This window comes from Populus euphratica, unplaced genomic scaffold (genome assembly GCF_000495115.2).
Source record: "Populus euphratica unplaced genomic scaffold, PopEup_1.0 scaffold31.1, whole genome shotgun sequence".
In the NCBI taxonomy this organism is placed as follows: Eukaryota; Viridiplantae; Streptophyta; class Magnoliopsida; order Malpighiales; family Salicaceae; genus Populus; species Populus euphratica.
In genome coordinates, this window is record NW_011499850.1 from 1,572,096 (window position 1) to 1,591,943 (window position 19,848).

The following is a 19,848-nucleotide window of genomic DNA, read 5'->3' on the forward strand; positions in this document are numbered from 1 at the left end:
ATATGTATCTAAATATATTTTTTTGGGTACAGTGAAATGAAAGAAAAAGAAACCTCCCCTTAACAGCAAGTTGAGGTTACGTCCACCCTTGCATGCCTTTACCGACGATTAATCTAATTGTACCTATAATTATCATCACAACTTAATAATTAAACAATAATTTTTTTTTTATTTTTAATAATTTAAAATGAAGTTTGTGTTTAGTATTATTGTAATTTTTGCTGGTAAAATTAAAAAAAAAATTCTAAAAACTATAAATTTATATCTCAAAACCAAGTTTTTATTGCAGTACAGTCTTTTGTAACCGAATAACGTTTAAAATTATGATGAGAATAAAAATATCTTCAACTACAATCAATCACAAAAATAAAATAAAAAATATCTAGAAAAAATCTCAAAAAATTCATTGTGGTAAAAGTATTTTTTAAAATAAATTTTTGTATGAAAATATATTAAAATAATTTTTTTCTGATTTTATTTATTTTTTAACACTAGCACATCATAACAATTAAAAAAATACTAAAAAATCAATTTAATATTTTTTTAAAAAATCTAAAATCTGAAGTAAATGAAATCTTGGTCTGAAGTTTCTAGTAATAGTTAAGGAGATGTTTAGAAATGCAGTAGCTTAGTTTTTAAAATATTTTTTATTTATAAATATATTTTTTAAAATTAAAAAATTGAATTTTTACAGAACTTTTTTTAAACCAACTTCAAAACCACGTCTAGATGTAATTCTTCCAGTATTTTGGTTGAAAATGCTGAACAAGATGTCATGAAAGTGGGTCCAAACTCATGCCTTGAGATCAGAAGTCTGAAACTTGCAATCCAAATTTTAAAATCCAGTGTCAGCATACTGGATTTTACTCGAAAGCAGTGCAGGGAGAATTTTACTATATGGTTTATATGCAAGTAGTCGGTGTCAAGTTGCATTATTCATCCAGAAGAAGCATCTCCCAACTCATTCGATTGCGCATCCAAATTAACTCCTTTTGGTATCATAAGATTCTTCCACCATCTTATGGCCCTTTCCCCCCACTTCTTGGAAAATAACAATACTAAGTACGAGGAGGTATTGTTTAACTAGATATATTTTAAGTTTGTTTTTTAAAATTTTTAGTTTGAATTATATAAATTTTAATATTATTAAAAATTTATATAATTATTAATTTGAAAAACATGAGATTAATTAAAATATAAGCATACTGATTTAAATATCTATGTTAAAAAATAATACATACATAAAGTTAATTAATATTATAATTATTAAACTTGATTAGAAATGTTAAATTAATATATAAAAATTAAGATCTAGATCTAATTTAAATTAAGTTTTTAATTATATCAAACAAGATGTTGATTTGGTGAATCCCAGTTAACTCAATTGGATTTTTAATAATCTAATTAATTCAACCACATCCAATTCAAATATGATTACATTAACATTAAAAAAAACACTTCTTGTTTCAATAATAAAAAATAATTGATTCAATGACTCAATGATCTAAATCTTTCCCATATTAATCGTTGTTGAACAATTATAATTCATATGCTTTAGCGTTTCTTGCCATAATTTTAAATTATTTGTTTATGAAAATGAATTTTTAAGATAAGCCTTCGTTCTCGTTCGTATTCATTTTTAATTTATGAATAAATTGGTTTGAGAATATTTTATTTATCAAATAAAAAACAAATATTAAGCCCTGGATGATTGGATAACTTAACAAAACAAGCTAATTTTATTTATTTAACCAATTACAAGAATTAAATTCATTTTTACAAATGTTGATAAATTGAAGTCATATAACTTAAAAAAAAAAAAAAAAAAACCCCAATATCTCTTTCCTGACAAAGGAAAAGGAAAGGGAAGAAAAGGAAAGGAAGGGAAATTAAATCCACACAAGAGACAATCATATCATAGAAATTGGTTTTTAATTAATTAATCTTTTCCCATTTTATTGGGTTTCAATATCTTTCTTTTTTTTTTAGGTTTCTTGAGCTTCGAAATCAATCATAAGATGACAAATTTTGAAAAGCCCATCGGGTTAATTTCCATTATTTAAAAACAAAAAGGAAAAAGAAATAAAAGGAAAGCACTAACATCACCGACAGGATAAGCCCGCTAACCCGCATGATTCACACTGTTCTCTATAACAGATCAGGACAGGTGTCAAACTCACCTTGCACCGTCACCTTAAAAATACCCAACACAAGAAGTCAAACCAAAAACGGAAAAAGGTAAAGGGCAAGAAAACTACAGATATGTCCTCAAAATACAGAGTATGTCTCAATCTCATCCTCATTGTAATAATTGCTCCATTGTCACCCTTAACCCGTAAACCATTAACATCGCACCTCGAATTACATATGATTTTTACCCATTTATTTCACGTTGCTACTACTATTATGCGTCAAGTTTAAGGTTTTTGTTTTTTTTTAATATACAGGTAAAATTAATTATTCACACTAATAAATATTTTCAGAGGATGATTATATAAGAGCAAGCTCACATATACTAAAATAAAATCTTCTTAAAAATATTGATGTAGAATCGCTAAATATTTTTCTTATTATGCTATTTAATACATATCTATACATAACTAATATTATTATCCTTATTTGGTGGTCTTATAGTCTTGATTTTTTTTTAAAAAATTAAATTTATCCTATAAAACTATAGTTTTTATCATAAAATAAATGTACCAGGTGTCTTTAAATTAAAAAAGTTACTTAAATATTGATATATTGTTAAACTCGTCATTTAAAGTACTAACATATAAAAGTTATATATTGATTAGTTATTAATTTTGAATTAAAGAAATAACCACATGATATTTATATTTCATATAGAAAATAGATGAACTATCAACATCTTTACAAGTAACACACTCTCCTCCCATCAAAATTATTGGTGAAATAACAGCTTATGAACAAAGGGGAAACAATTTTGATAGTATAAGGGTAATGCCAGATAAATTGATAGAAATAGGACCGGATTGAAACATATCAATAATTGAAAAACTAGATTGTAGTTTTCCCAAATCTAAACCTCATCGTCAACCCTTTTATAAAGAAAAATAAAAAAGAAAAGAAAATCTCTCATAGACTAATATCGAAACGTGAAAGTGTTCTTAGCAGCTAAAATTTTTGTATATTTTTTGCCTTTTGTCTGTATTTTTGTTCACCAACTACAGAACAGGATAACGTATAACATATCTCTCTTGTTCTGTTTCTCTCTCTAGCTTACTCTCTATGTTTAGTTATCTATAGAAATACTTGTCGTTTCATTTATTAATAATTTTTTGTGTTTGCAGTTGCGAAGGTGAAATCTCGAGCTCCATGGAGAAAGATAAGGAGACTGTAACAGTCGAGGAAGAGGGTTTCTCTTTAGAGCTTCCTGCTCCTTCTGGCTGGAAAAAGAAGGTTCCTTTTTGAATTCTCCCTCTCCGTTTTCTCTTCTTGGTTTTTTTTTTGTCTGTTTAAAGTTCGAATCTTTTTGGGTTATTTGTGTGTTTTGGTCTTTAATTTGGCTAATCTTGATTTAATTGCGAGCTGGGTTTCTTGAGATTTTGTTAAATTTTGGGGTTTTGGTGTAGAATTTGGTAACTAGGGATTTTTGTGATGGGTTATAATTTATTACAAATTGTGGGATTTTTTGGGTTTTTTTGTGTTAGAATTATGTGGGTTTGTAGTTTTATTAATTTTTATTGTTGGCATGTTTGTTTAATTTTAATTGTATTTTTTAATTATTTTATGGACATGTTATCTTTGTTCTTTTGCTATAATAATACTGGATGCATTTTGGAAGATTCCCATTGTTTTCTCTATTTTATTGACAAGACTGTTAGAGACAAACCAGCTAATAAAGTTTTTAATGCCAGATGAATAAAGCCCCTTTTGTGTCAGTTTTGAATGCTGCATTTATGGTTCAAAGATATGGATGAATTCACGTTATTTACTTACTATAATAATTTATAGGATTGCAGTTCTATGATACCAAGGACCATTACTTGAACGGATAAACTTCTTAAATTGGCTGGTTTGAGTTTTGAGAGCAACCTCTTCTTGTAAAAGACTGCTCTGTAGGATTGTCTATGAATTTGTCTTCCAAACCCACTTCTTCAGTGGAGCTTAAAATGTAATATAAAATGTTTTAGGGTTGGATTGCTACCAAATTCTCCCTCTTAGAACTCTTTGTTGTGGCCATAAAATGGAATACTGTAGGTGGAATTGAAGATTTTGGTGTCTCTTGTCCATGACCTCGTTTTATGGAATATTTTGAAGAATATTTATGGATACATAAATGGGTTTTGCATTGAGATGCAGTGAGCTTGTTACACTATCAATCTGCTATTCTAAAAGTTCAAGTGATGGAACTCTAGTCCGTGAATTGCCTTTTTTTATTGGGGAATGCTGTATTCTTTTGTACTGCTGAAATAACATGTTAAAACATGAGCTTTGCTGTGCGATAATCTACATTTCCCAGAGGAAAAGGATGAAAATGATACATGAGGTTGCATGCCTTAGATTTTTTCTTCATTGGAAGGAGCAAAACAAAATAGCTTTAAGCGAGGAATTAATGTACTTCCAGGCTCTTTGAAAGACATTGGGTTAAATCTTACTGTTAGTGGCATATTGGATTGTTTTTTGCTGATATGGTGGAGTCATTTGAACTTTAAAGAGAGCTTGTTTGTATTATGCTGGCACGCAGTCATTGAGTTTAGCTGGTATTTCCTGCAATACTCTCTTGGATCACATGTCAATCTAAGCAAGGATAATGCTTTTGGATGGAATATTCAAATGAGTTTCTGCTCTTTCATGTTGCAGGACCTAGAAAGTCATGGCTATAATAAAAGCTAAGGAAAAAGAGTTAGTATCAAATCAAATAATTACAGGGAAGTTGACCACATTATTATTCTGGAAGCTTTGTAGGTGTACTTTTATGGTTTGTTAATATGGTTGGAAGGATATAATAAGGCTTGATCTTGTAGTCAAATAATTATAAGGAAGTTGACGACCTTGTTATTTTGGGCCCTGTGTAACCTTTTAGAGATGTAATAAGGTTTGCTTATATTGTGGGAAGGATGCACCTTGGAATTTCTGTAAAGGTTGCAAGTTCAGAGTCAGAATCCTCCTAGTGAGATTTGTGGAAAAAATAAGTGTTTTGAATTTCATGGAAGACTTGACAGACTTTGAAGGCTATATGGAAGATTAGAGCTCCATCCAAAATGTTATTTTCTGTGGGAAGCAATTTGAAGAAGAATTTTAACCATGAATGATATACTCAGAAGAGAGGAAAAATTCTGGTGAACCAAAGTTTTTTTCCAGAAAAGCAGCTGAAGCTATTAATGATTTGCTTTTACATTGTGCAGGGACTAGAAGTTAATGATGGTTGGTGTATGGCTTTGAGGTTTATTGTGTCGTGGCAGGATCAATTTACAAGCAGTTAAATGCTTGAGGTTGTGTTTTTGTGGAGTAATAAAAGAGCATTTGAGGGGAAGAGTCTATTCTCAATACTGTAAAGGATTTTTGGTCAGGATTATGCATTTTTTGGCATCCTGGAAAACCTTTTAAAAGCAGGAGGATCTTAAATAATAGATTATATATTTTTGCAGATATAATATAAAGTCCATGAACCTGGATTTTTAGTTCATGATATATTCTGTACTTTTGAAAGGGTGGTACTCCATTCGGTGCGTAAGTCTATTGAATTTTATTCACTGTCACTATTTGAAATTAATAAGACTGTTTAGTGGGAGAGGAATTTTGCAGGCAGAAGAACTGGGATGGAAACTAAAGAAGAGAACAGATTTGATTATTTGGTTTAAATAAATGGCAAGAAAAGTGGAGAACTTAAATGCTTATGCTAATCCACCATATGATTGATCTTTGGAGATGGGTGCAAATGAGGAGGGAAAGGTCCATCATGATAGGTTTTCTTTATCTAATTCTTAGCCTTTCATTTCTTGGCTGAGAAACAAAGGGACAAATGCTTCGGCATCTGGATGCCCATCCTTCATTCTTTTCCTCCCTTGTAACATATGGTATGCAAGTAATGTCAGCAACCAATATACATTGCTGAATTCACGGGGAAACCATGGTAGCTGAATTTTTTTAGGTGGTCTGCTTGTAAAATATTACTGCTTTTTTCTCCTAACTTTGATTGGCAGCATAGAAATAAAGTGGAGATGCATTCCTGGGGTTGTGCAATGGGTAACTTAATTGTACTTTGACCTCATAACTGCCCTTTGAAGTCCTCATAATACCACACCACCGAGCAATCCCCTCCTCTTGTTCACGGTAATGACCAAGAAATCCTTTCACTAGAGGTTAAGATTACATTGACTTGAAATATACTGTGGACAATATTATTTAAAGAACTCACCTGAATGTTAAGTTTCCTTTAGCATAAGGTTATTAATGAGGATTATTTCCTAGAATCAATGTATAGCATTACAGTAAAACATTGGGACTATGTGTGGTTCTCTGTATGACAACAGAAACAACACAGCAATTGCATTGAATCTGAATTTATTCAAGTTGCAGAAATCATGCATTGCCATTTGACTTATCTAGACCATATTCATAGTCGGAAATGCAATGCATCTATCATCTCAACTTCCATAATGTTGCACTTTCATTATAGCTGCTGTTACTCGAATGTTTTGGCACATGCTTAACATTGAACTTGTTATTATCTTAACGTAGCATGTATTTCTAGTGCATTGTTGGTTGTCTGTGCTGGTGAGTAGCCAACTAACCTGCTGGTCAATTTTGTTGTTTAGTTTGTACCCAAGAAAGGCGGGACCCCTAAGAAAGGTGAGATCATTTTCACTGCTCCAACAGGGGAAGAAATTGCAAGCAAAAGACAGTTGGAACAGTACCTTAGAGCACACCCTGGTGGTCCAGCAGTATCTGAGTTTGACTGGGGCACTGGTGAGACTCCAAGGAGATCAGCAAGGATTAGCGAGAAGGCAAAGGTGACTCCTGTGAAAGAAAGTGAGCCTCCAAAGAAAAGAAGCAGGAAATCAGCAGCTCCAAAGGAGAGCAAAGAAACAGAAACTACTTTTGAAGGAACTGAGGAGGCTAAAGAGGAAGCTGAAAAAACTGAGATGAATGACATGGAGGTAGAAGAGGGAAAGGACGTCATGAAAGAAAATCAAGATGAAAATAAAGGACCATGTGCAGAGACTCAAACAGAGGCAGCTCCTGTTGAAGAAGCTGGAGCTGGAGCTGGAGAAGAAGTTAAGACTTCTGCTAAAATAGATGAGGAAAAGGTGCAAGAAAAGGATGGGCAACAACAGGGTGAGGCAACTACAAAGCAGGGATCAGGCGAACAAGAGAAAACAGGTGCAGCCATTGATGATGAGAAAAAGGATGAAGCTGTAGATGACGAAGAGAAACTCAACAGAACTGCCCCAGAGTCTGAAGGAGAGATAAAGGGTAAAGAAGCAGAGAATTGCACTAGTGAGAAACCTGATCATACAGGTGTTGATGGGATCAAAGAAAAGGTAGATGCCAAGGCAATTGAGAATGGCAGCAACGCTGGCGAAGTTAAACCTTGAGTTACTACATTTAGAGTAATTTAATTCCCTGTTTCGTCTCTATCACCTCTTTCTGACCTTTTAGTCTGTGAAGTTCTTTAAATCACTGTAGCTTCAATGTTGTAATGAATAGCTATCTGATTGTTGATTCAGACATGCTTTAATACAGGCACAGGTTAGGCGTATAATGTAGCAGCTCTTTGCTAAACTAGTAGCCTGCAGTAGTAGTCATTGTATCGTCATGGCATCAAATACTGTTTGTGTAATATTATCATGCAGTTATGTAATAAGTTGCCGTTCGAGATTCTACGTGGTATTGTTCTTCATACTTTGTTTCATGATGTGGTTTGGAGTTCGCTATTTTTTCCCTTCAAAATCGACCTTTGCCTGCTCAAGACTCAGGCCGTGGTAAAAATTATAGTAGATCAATTTAGAGTTATAATATGACTATATATGTGGGGTGGTGCAGGTAAGGTTCAAGTTACTGATTCCCTGTTTCTTAGATAGTTACAGAAGAATGGAGCAAGGATGGGGATAAAGACAGGTGAATTATGACTGATGAACCTGCTTCGACCTCTCTAGTACACGTCGAAGCTGTTCAACATTAGGATTCACATGCTTTGTTTTGAGTTCGCGTTCGAATACATGTTCCGTAATTTAGTTCACTTTGACTTGAAATTGCTTCGCATGAAAGTAGCCTCGTGTCACCAATAGATGAATATTTGCGATGCTTGGTGAAAAATATTTTTACTCGTAACCGAAGCTCAGAAACATTGGGTAAGGAATTACAACTCGCGTGCAAACAAAATAGTATGTTGATCTTGAATTGTAGGAACTACTCGGACTAGGAAGAAAAGTGAAGAGAAGAATTGAATGACATGAGCCAGGGTGAGAAACCAGTAAGCTTCAAATGTTCCTCGCAACAAAAAGGAAATGAACAAAGAGGATCGTAACCCAGATTCCTTTCAAAGCCCTTTGAGCTGTCCAAACAGCCCTGTCAAGGTTGTCCATTTCTCAAAAGCAGTGGCTGATGATACAAAAGCACTTTTGGAGGATTCAATGTCATTGCTTGTAACTGCAAAGTGAAAACATAATCAAGTTATACAACCATTGATGTCTGCTGGACTACTACCAGAGACCCAGATCGTAATGACCATGTTGAAATGTGTGGCCGAAATCAAAGTCATAGATCCTGAGTGAAGACAGTGGGAAAATAACAAACCTGATGAAATTAAAGAAGCTAGAGAGGAATTAAAGGTGTCCACCTCTATCTTTTCTTCAGGACTAGAGCTCAGCTGCAGAGAAACAGTACCGCAGTAATCAGAATCTATCAGAAAAGAAACATGCTATACACAAATGGATTCACAAAAGTTTCATCATTACGAAATCAAGACTTTAATACAAAAGGGGAATTCAGGAATGCTGAAACATTAATCTTCAGTTCTACAGAACAGCATTTTTTATAGAATCCAATGGTTGGACTCTACCCCTCCAGTGATTACCTTGGTGAAGGCAAAGGCATCAATGGCAGCAAGGGATTTCTTCAAGAAGAAGAACAATGCAGGCAACTAATATACAAACAACATCAAGAACATAAATAATTGCCTTTACCTTGGTGAAGGCAATGTTAGCCTTCTTAACCCAATCAGTGTCCGTGCTACCCCCAAGAACCGAACTAGCAGTAGATAGATCATTGTTGTCTATGGCTTGCCCTACTTTACTTAGCTTGTACACAAGATCTTGCAAATATCCTGCAACAGATCATTTTATTCCATAAATTAATACCATATATGTCACAGAAAGCATCATTCAATCAGAAATTGACAATGCGCTGAGAAAGATCTTAAAAAATGGTCCTCGGTGGATCACTGGACTGTGTTAATGTGCTTACTGCAGAGAGATAGAAAAAATAACTCTAGTGCATAAATGCTTCCTCCAGATTATGATATCAACAAGTTTATGCTCAAAACAAACAATAAAAGAAAAGGGTTCAATTGTGGTGACTGCAATAAGATAATCTTAACCACGTTCTTCATGAGAAATGAGATGCATAACACCCCAATTTGAAAGATACATGCAGTCGAGACTTGCAAGAAGGCAAGTCTCTCACACAGCCACAAAGAACAGTAGCTGAAACAATACATTATAGTCAAGCTTCATTTTCAATCATTGCTCCATATATATTTATATATAGAGAGGAGAAGATGACAATCAAATTAGAATAAAGGCACCAAAAATTCATCAATAATAAACAGAATCAAGAAAAAACAAGACACGGGTCCAATAAAAATTATACACATTCTTGATGCATGGCTATGAAAGAACCCAAAAGGATATAACCTTTTTCCTTGTTAGCTGAGCTAATAACTCCTTGTCTTTCTAACCTTTTCTTTCTGTCCTTCTTAACTTTCTCCAGTAATTCTTCATCATCATCAGCTTCTAGAATAGCTGCATTGGCACTAGAACTACCTCTACTTGCCAATGAGAATACAAAACTGGTTAAGAAGCAAATGGACAGGCTTCTTTTTGTTATAATAATCGGAGAGGCAGCTGGTCCTGGATGTGACCCATCACTGAGAGCTTTGCATGAAGTCAATGGTCTCCTGGGATTACATTTTTGTTGTGGACAAGAAAACAGGAGAGTTCTATTTGTTAGGGATGATAAAGAAGTTGGTGTTGAAGAGGAGAGGAAGGGTTTTGCAGTCGAGAGAAATGTTGTCGCCATTTTTCTTGATTTTTTTTTTTTTTTTGGTTTCTTGTATTTTTTGGTGGGAAAAATTAGAGGTGTTGATTGTTTGGAATTTTTTATTCTTGATGATAAGGTTTGCTGGATTCTGTAATCTGACCCAGTCATTTTTCAAATGCTTAAGGGCATTCTTGTCTGACAATCTTTTTATTTATTTATTTATTTTTGCTTCGAAACTTTCAACTTGACATAGACAATTTCCTTTTTTATTTCTTGTTTATTTCCCCCACGAAAGACGAACAAAATCAACATTGTTATACATTTTTTTGTCAAAAATGTTTTTTCTTACACAACAATGAAAATAAAATATAAACTCAAATTATAAAATTATAAATATAAATATAAACTCAAATTATAAAATTATAATATTATAAATAATTTTTTTAAAATTAATTATATATTAATAATTTTAATCAAGTAATAAATAATAGTATAACATAATTAAAATAAAAATAAAATAAATAATTCAAACACATTAAAATACATATAAAATTAAACATAACAGAGTAATTGATCGACTAGTTTATAAAAGAATATAGAACAAGTTGATCAGTTATTTATACAAAAGCTAGAAAATCACTTATTTTATACTTTTTATAAACTTGTAAATTTAGTTTGTTTTTATTGATTTTGCATGAATAAAATCTGATTTTATTATTTTTTGAGTTTTTAATTTGATTTTACATGTTATATGTAATTGACTCATAAAATTATATGATTTTACAAATCAACTCTTGATTTTAACAAAAATGATTTCTAGTATTATAATATTATTTATTTTGAGAATGAATACCCTTACCAAATCTTTTTAAATGAATCTAGAACTTGTTTGGGAATGTGACTGGCCTCGTATTCTTAAAAATTTATAATTTTTTTGTTTAAATTTATTTTTTTTATTATTTGATATACTAATATTAAAAATAAATTAACAAAACATTACTTAAATTTATTTTCTAATAAAAAATTTTTTAAAAAAAATTGCAAGCCACGGTACCAAACATAGACAAATTCTTTTAATTTAGTTTAAGGATATCACGTTAACTACAAAAAAATATTGTTTGCAATGATGTAAGTTTGTACTACCTAATTAAATTATTTTTTGTATTAATTATAAAGATATTATTAGATAGAATATAAACATCAAATATTGATCTGTTTTAAATAAATCATTAATGCTTACATCAATACATTCAGAAATATTAATCTTCATGGAGCTTTTTTTAAGTTTGAAATTTTGGATGATGATATGGGAAAAAAAAATCCACTTATTTATTAATAGGGTTAAGCCTCTGAAAATATTTAAAGCATCAACCTTATAAAACTTATTCTTGCTAATTAATATATTGCAAATTTTATTACCTAGTAACAAGTTAAAGATAGATAATATAGCAATTAATTTACTTTTATTATAATAAGAATCATAATAAATATTAGAAGGTACTCTAGTGATATATGTTTGCAAGTTATTCAATTTTTAATTTTTCACATTAAAATATATACTCCAAGCAATTTGAGAATTAAGAATAAACTCACCTTTCATATGTACCAAGTTAACAATTGATTATCCAAATCAAGATTAAAGGATTCATTGGGATTTTTCTTGTAATGAAACGGTTAAAATAAATAAGTCCTGGTTTAAAAAATAAATTAAAAAGGTTAAAAATTGTAATTTTTCTCAAACTCAAATTTTTATCACAATTTAAAATGAAAAACATGTTTAAATAATAAAAACAAAACATCTTTTAAATTATAATATAATCTAAAAACATTACCAAACACTGCACATGAAAACATTACCAAACACTGCACATGTCATGGACTATTAGTCAAATGTAGATAATTCATTTAAGTTTGGTTTATTTGTTAGAAAGTAGTTTTTTTAAAAATAAATTTTAAAAAAATAAATTATTTTATGATATTTGGTAATATAATAAAAAATAAGTTGGAAAATAATTTTTAGTATTTAGTTATGTCATAGAAAATAATTTATTAATGTTTTATTTTTTTCAAGATTATTAAAATAATGAGGAATAAATCTTACAAATTAAAAAGTTGAAAGAGAATGAAATTGAAAAAAATTCATAAATTATCTCAAATAAAATAAATAATAGTCAAAATAATAGAGATTAAATCTAACAAATAAAAAAATTAAAAGATGAAGAAATTAAAATAATAATAATTATCATTTCATAAATTATTTCAAACAAAATAAGAAACAATTCAAAAAATAAACACCAAATTTGATAGATAAAAAATTTTAATTAAAAAATAATAAATAAAAAGCAAATAACAATTATAAAAATAAGGACCAAAGTTAATATAAAAATTAAATTTTATGGGATGAAATTGGAAAAAAATATTCAAATATATATATATATATAGCAATCAAAAGTTTGAGGATTAAATTTAATATAATCAGCAAATAATATGATATTTCTAAATTTTTCACAATTTTTAGAAAATGTTTTCCGTCCAAAATAAAAGTACTTTGCTGAAAATTAAGCCAGATTTTCTGTTGACTGAAAACTATTTTTCATCGACTAACTTTTTTAATGACAAATAAATAAATAAAAATTTAAAAAGTGATTTTCTGAAAATCACTTTCCGTCAAGTAAAAGTCCTCTTATTATCGTTTAATATTTTTTAATTAGAAATATATTAAAATAATATTTTTTTTATTTTTTATAATTTATTTTTTTATATAGCACTTTCAAAGAATCTAAAATAACCCACAAATTAATTTAAAAACAAAATAAAAAAAGTTTAACTTTGCTTTAGAATCACTTTTAAAACAATACAAACAATACTATTAATGTATTATTGAGTCGAAGTTATCGATGTTTACTGTGGTGGGGTGGCAGATGCCCCTCTCTTCCAAAAAGAGAATCCATTAATTACAAGGGACTCGTCAAAAGATAATGAAAAAGTAGATTCCCCTACGTGTAGCATAGCAGCTGGTGAGGGAAAAAGCCCCAAGGGTTCTTCTCCATGGACGACAGCTTGGCTGACCTTAATAACCAAGCTCCATTTCCTTAAGCCACCTCTTAAACTAAAGATGGCACTTTAATATCGCATACATATGCAAAGGTGCTATCAGCTCCAGCGAAAGAATCGACTAGGGTACGCGTCATTGGATTTTCAAATCAATTCTTTCTTTTTTGTAGATTTTATTGACATGATGATGATCACCTGCCGACTTTAACTAGGTGAATTAGAAATTATAATACGGTTTTATTAAGTTAATATCTTGTTTAGTTTAACTTAAGTCTATCTGCTGGAACAAATGTTGTTTAATTTAACTAGAAACCTAGCTTGCATCATGCTCTAGATTCCAAGTCTAGATAAAACTGAGTTTAATAACTATAATTAATATATAATACATAGTTATTATATACGTGATTTACTAATATTAAAAATAAATTTTAAAAAATATAAAAAAGATTATTCTCAAAGAAAAAAGATGCAACCATGCACGCTGTTAGCATACAATCACTTCCATGGCAGACACTTTAATATAAAGATGAACTTTTCTCACTTTTAATGTCCACTTTCACTCTGCGATTGTTTTCCTTACCTGGAATCGTTGGACTTGATGAGCTTCCTTTTTCCAGGTTTCTTTTTCTGAATTATCCTGTTGCCTAACCTCATGATAAAATAGATTTTTGTAACCAATGATGAAGCCTGAGCTAGAGTGTGGAGCTTGAAAGGTTGTGTAATCTTTTTCTTCGTCTATATATGGAGATAGAAAATTAGTTGAAACCTACAAGACTCTTGTGCTCCAAGTAATCATCTGTAGAGGAATGATGCTAGTGAAATTTGGTGATGCTAGGGTTAAGATAATCCACTTAGCATTAATATAAGCAAAGCTGCTTCTGGTTTTAATTTCATCACACTCACCCGCATGTAGACTCACTCAACCCATGATTCACAGCTGAGTTAATCTTCAAGTTGTATCTTAAACCATGCTAATAATATCTAGTGAATAATATATATATATATGTATGTATGTATGTATATGTATATATAAAACAATAAATGGATGCATACATCACATCAGTATGCCGTCCCATGTTTATACACCAATCGATCGGCAAATCACGTTCACATGTTAGATAGCTCAAACACCATCATGGAAAAAACTTGTCCTCTCTAGTATTACATAAGCAAGCATGAGAGATTTAGTGTCTAATTGGAATTAGTATTGTTGTAGTTTTTTAAAGTATTTTTTATATTAAAATTATTTTTTTATTTTTAAAAAATTATTTTTAAAATTAGTATATCAAAATGATTTAAAATATATTAAAATATTAAATTTTAATAAAAAAAATTAAATTTTTAAAAAATACAATTTATACCATATTCTTAAACATTCACCAATATAATTAATTAATAGTTTATTATAAATAAAACTTTTTTTAAAATATAACATGATTCATATATAAAATTTACACGATAAAATACACTAATTTCTTGTCCATTTAACAATTGTAGTTAATTTAAGTAATTCAATATTTAATTTTGAAATTAAAATTTGAAGTGTAAATCTTATATATGAATCGCATTATCTTTTTTAAAAAGCTTTGTTTCTTAATAAACTACCAATTACCAATTAATCAGAGTTTATTGAACTTTAAAATACCAGATAAAAAAAAAAAAAAGAGTCCCTATCCCTTTCAGGTTATAATTTTCTAAACGTAAATCCAAGATGATCCTAGTAATAAATCATATCATTGAATCCAATTTGTTCTCAAATCTCTCCATTCACGGTCCCTCTCTAATTAAAGTAGGATATCAACGTGCCATTAGGGTATTTTTAGAGTGGAAACACTCCAATATATTCTTGTCATATTGGGTCGACATCAGCCGTTCATTACCTGTCACATTTGTCAGCTTTGAATTTGTGCTAAAGCTGATTGTTTTGCAAATCCTCCATTTCTCAGTGCCCACCAACTTGATGAACACACTAAAGCTTGTTTGTCTTTCATGCCCTCTTGCTTTTAAATTCATGGTTTACGCGTCAAACTTTCATAGAGGGCTGCAATAATGACTCATTTATGTCTAAGATGGAACACTGCAAGTTGTTTGACTATTACTTAGTTCATAGGCACACCCTCATTTAATTTAGTAATAAATATATAAATTATAAAGAATTATTAGCTGATAATTTTGAAATTTTTTTATCTTATCCTATCTTTATTTGAATTTAAAATTAAACTATTCAAAAATTACTACAACATAAATTAATTAACGTAATCAATTTAAAGAATGAAGTCTAAGAATGTGAACAATTAAAAATAATTAAGAAAAAAATATCTGAATTTCACTTTTATCTGATTATAATTTAAAATTAAATTATATAAAAATGATGTTGACCGCTTTTCTTCCACTCCACTTTTTATTTTATATATACCTTGAGGTGATTCAGTCAAATTAGATATAATTGGAGTAATGGTTAAAAAAATCAAAGTATAAAAGTATAAAATTGAGAAGAAATAATGAAATTAAAAAAAAACCTGAATTAAAAAAAATAAAGATAAAAAAAGAGGAGGAGCTTCACTGTTGTGCCAGTTTTTTAAAATCAGAATGCAATTATTATCATTAAAGGATACGATCCCAGCAGCTTAATTAGCCACCATAGCACAATTTTTTTACAACCTCATTATGTGGTTTTTCAAGTTATTATTATTGTTTTTTTTTTATTATTATTATGATTAAAGGATACGATCCCTCGACAACGTTGCTTTGTTTCTTCAACTTAACCAGTACACCAAACGGGTGTGATGATGAGAAAAATTTATTACACTGAAACTATAACTATTAATATTTATATAATAAAGAAGAGAAAAAAAAACACAAGCGGATAATAGAAAATCATATATAAATCATTAAAAATGATAATAATATTTTTTCCTCTTTAAAAATTATTTTTTAAATTCTCTATCTCATGTTTTTCTATCCTTATATTTATCTCTCTCTTATACTATAAAATTTGGTAATTATAATCTAAACAGCATATAATTTCCTTCACAGCTATATATGTTTTCTCCAGCAAAATTCATATATAATAATAATAATCATTTATATAATTCTTTCGAAAATCACTTCAATTAACTTTGTTTGATAAATATAAAAGTGTTGACTTTTTATGATTTGTTTATTTTATTTAATCAAAATCGATTACGGAAACAAAAATCACGTGTACTTGCAATGGACACTTCCTTGGACGAGGACTGATATGGAAATTAGAGGACCTTTACGAAAACGAATATATATTAGGATATGGAGTTCTATCAAATCAAAGGATATGAATTTCTTTATCGATCATATTTCAATAGATATTTAGTACTTTTTATGCATAAGTTTTATCCGGGGAACCAAGATTTCTTTAAACTTTAAAAATATCTACATCTCTTGATATTATTACTAAACATTAATTAAAATACAATAGTTTTAAATTATTTTTTTAATCGAGATTAATATTTTTATTAATATATCTTATATTTATGTTAGCAAACACAATATTTTTAATTCAAATCATTGTTTATGTTTTTAAAAAAAATTATGATTGTTAAAACAAATTAAAAAAATATCAAACTAGTATATTCACATTTCATATGTGATAAAAAATCAAAAAATTATAACTATGATAAGATCATGTTCAAAATTTGTTAAAAAGTAAAAAAAAAAAACAATTTAAAAGAGATTTTTATAAATAATTTATTATTAGTATTATTATTTTTATATCGTATAGATAACAATTGAAAAATATTATTAAAATTCAAATAAAAATTATTATTGTACTAACCCTATCCAATCTGTCAATATTATTTGTTTTGAATCATACGTGATTCCAAAACATGTTTGACAGGTTAGTAATTATTATTATTAATATTAGTTATTAAATTCTCCCTGCTTAATATATGTGATATTATAATTATAATATTTAAAAATTATGTTAAAATTAAAGGGTAGTGAATATGGTAATTTAAAAAAAAATACAAAAAAAAAATGATAACTACAACAAAGGACCAAGGCAGCGTCCCTGCTCTTGCTTCTTTCTATTTTTATTAAGGGGACAGATAATATATTACCGATCCCTTATTTTTTTTATAAAAAAATCCTCAAATATATAAAAAAAATATTTTTATAAAGTGGATACAATTATCGTCCCGACAAGCACCAGAAGTAAGTGCCGCGTAAACTCCATGAATCCTTTTTGCCTTTTTATCTGGTCAAGTGTCAAGTAACTTCCTCTTGCCATCGCCATCCATCGCTGTTGTTTTTTCTTTTTCTTCTTTTTTAGAAATGACACTTGGCAAAATTGGAGAGGCTCGGTCAAAAGCAAGTCAATTTACGTTTCAAAAAGTAGAACCACTTATCCACGCGCTTTAGAAATAGTGTGCTTTTATTTCCAAAGCAGACAGCGCGATGACCCTCCTCTCACTACGTGTCTTTTTTCCTTGCCGTTACGTGGTGTTTTTTTTTTAAAAAAAAATATTTTTCATATTTTTAAATTATTAATATTAAAAATAAATTTTAAAAATAAAAAATTTAAATTGAATTAGAAAAACCTTGAATTAGATTAGCTCCTATGTATTATAGAGTTCTCATGTGACAACTTTAAAAAACAATTATCAATGAATCACTAAATATTTCAAAGATTTCCCAATTGGATACATTTTATCAGTTTATGTTAATTTTTTTGTTTTTTTTTTTAGAATAACATCGTATTGTAGCATAAAATATGGACATAGGGTCAAAAACATAATCAATTATTACTAGAAAATCATAATTGATTTTTTAAAAAACTATTCAAGATTGAATTGATAAAATCTTTTGATTTGGGACTCAATTGAAATGAGTGTATAGGTGAGGGGCTAGTTTGAGGTTTTTCTCAGTAATTAACATCTAAATAAATTAATTGATAACTTATGGTATTTTAATGATGTCATTAGCGTTTTTTAGAGAGAATAATCATATTAACCCAGATGATAACCAAGCTAAAACCCTAACGACATAATGACATGAAACATATCATAGAGTTAGCTGGGCAATGATTTTCACAATTACTTGTAACTTAAGATAGCATGATGAGTAAGCATAGCAGTGTTAATTTTTCTTGCTAAAATAATATTTAAATAATTTAAACTACATGTATTTAACTTATTAAAAAAATAATAAATTAGTACATGTAAAAATAAATATTTGAGCTCAATTTAATCCTATTTTAGTTTAATTACAGTTTTTGTATTTATGTGTTTTTTCTAGCTTAGTTTCTTGCTTCAAATTTTTTTAATCAAGTTTCTAATTAATCAACAAACTTTAATATTTATATAATTAAACTCTTGATTTGATCTAGTTAACTCTCAAAAATTATAATTTGATTCAAGAATTTTAATTTCTTCCAATTAAAGCCTAAATTAACTCCAAAATCTAATTTTATTTCAATCAAGCTTTTTATAAATTCAATTAAATATTTAATAATATTTAATTAAGTTCATAAACATCTAATTTTGAAGTTTTTTTTCTCTAATCAAATTTTTTTTGTCAGCTGAGCTCTTTTCAATTGACGATATGTTGTCAAATTTTAATCTTTATATTTTTAAATTTTCTCAACTAATTTCTAGTTATTTTTTTTTACACTTTGAAATCTTTTTTTCATTATTATTATTATTTAGTTTTTCCTTTGAATATATATACATACACACATGCGCGATAACTCAAAAATAAGTTACAATAATGGTATTTTTAGACATAAATATTTAAGCTCAATTTCAGTTATTTTTTTACTCTTCATGTGTTAATTCGATGACAGGTGTATGTTTTATATTATTATTATAAGTTTTATTTTCAAAAAAAAATTATAATAAAACATCAATAATTTATTTAAAACACAACCGATAAAAAAACTAGATTTTAATAAATGAAAATTGATCCAAAACATATAATGATCATTTAAAAAAATAAAAATCACTTAATTATAGTATATAACATCCAAATCTATCAAAAAAAAATTGGTAAACCAAAACCAATAATCGAAAATTTATTTTTGATGTGATGTAATTCACCAAACTCACCTAAACCACAATTATTTTTGTTTGTCCATTTTATATGTCCCTTCGAGGAGGGTGCATGGTAAGCGCGTGGTTTGTAAGAATAAATGCAATACTTCCAACCAGGGATGCGAACACATACCAATAAGAGCACACAGCATTGCTGTTCACTCGCAAGGCAAGAAAGGAAAATTATTTTGGTCAAGTGACGCATTGGTCCCTTAAGAATCAACTAATTTTTAATTTAGTCTATTTAAAAACTCAGTAATTCAATTCCTCAACTGTATATGTTGAATTCAAATAATTTGAATGCTCTAAAATGCCTAATTGCATGAACCCATCAAGGCACCGAATCTTGTTTAGCAAGGCACACAATTGTTGCAATTTTACTTAATTACTTTGAAATAGGTATACGATTGAGTTATAGTGCGTGTTTGATATGTGGTAAGTTTTTGAGATAGTTATTGAAAAAAATAAGTTTTAAAAAATATTTGTAATTGTGTTT

At 29.0% G+C, this 19,848-nt stretch overlaps 2 protein-coding genes across 3 annotated transcripts; one reads left to right on the top strand and one right to left on the bottom strand.

Moving 5' to 3' along the window:
- The first annotated feature begins 3,085 nt into the window (after positions 1-3,085).
- On the top strand, positions 3,086-7,853 carry LOC105121012 (methyl-CpG-binding domain-containing protein 11-like). Of its 2 annotated transcripts, none has more exons than XM_011019479.1 (3): positions 3,086-3,223; positions 3,315-3,423; positions 6,786-7,853. In XM_011019479.1, exons 2-3 carry the CDS (start codon positions 3,340-3,342, stop codon positions 7,563-7,565), a joined length of 864 nt encoding a protein of 287 aa, XP_011017781.1. In that variant the 5' UTR covers positions 3,086-3,223; positions 3,315-3,339; the 3' UTR covers positions 7,566-7,853. The 2 variants fall into 2 exon arrangements, with proteins under 2 accessions (XP_011017781.1, XP_011017780.1); XM_011019478.1 differs by having other exon boundaries at positions 3,086-3,205.
- Positions 7,854-8,272: 419 nt separating this feature from the next.
- Positions 8,273-10,350, bottom strand: LOC105121013 (chloroplast thylakoid lumen protein). Its single transcript, XM_011019480.1, has 4 exons — positions 9,885-10,350; positions 9,156-9,295; positions 8,767-8,839; positions 8,273-8,619 (listed from the first exon to the last, which is right to left on the bottom strand). The coding sequence occupies exons 1-4, from the start codon at positions 10,267-10,269 to the stop codon at positions 8,510-8,512; spliced, it is 708 nt and encodes a 235-aa protein (XP_011017782.1). The 5' UTR covers positions 10,270-10,350; the 3' UTR covers positions 8,273-8,509.
- Between the last annotated feature and the right edge of the window lie 9,498 nt (positions 10,351-19,848).

Excerpts from the sequence above, each read along its gene's own strand:
- LOC105121013 (XM_011019480.1), bottom strand. The coding sequence starts at position 10,269 with ATGGCGACAACATTTCTCTCGACTGCAAAACCCTTCCTCTCCTCTTCA. Across the intron at positions 9,296-9,884 it reads CTCAGCTAACAAGGAAAAAG|GATATTTGCAAGATCTTGTG; the intron begins GTTATATCCTTT and ends GATCTGTTGCAG. Across the intron at positions 8,620-8,766 it reads AGCTTCTTTAATTTCATCAG|TTACAAGCAATGACATTGAA; the intron begins GTTTGTTATTTT and ends TTCACTTTGCAG.
- LOC105121012 (XM_011019479.1), top strand. The coding sequence starts at position 3,340 with ATGGAGAAAGATAAGGAGACTGTAACAGTCGAGGAAGAGGGTTTCTCT. Across the intron at positions 3,424-6,785 it reads CTTCTGGCTGGAAAAAGAAG|TTTGTACCCAAGAAAGGCGG; the intron begins GTTCCTTTTTGA and ends TTTGTTGTTTAG.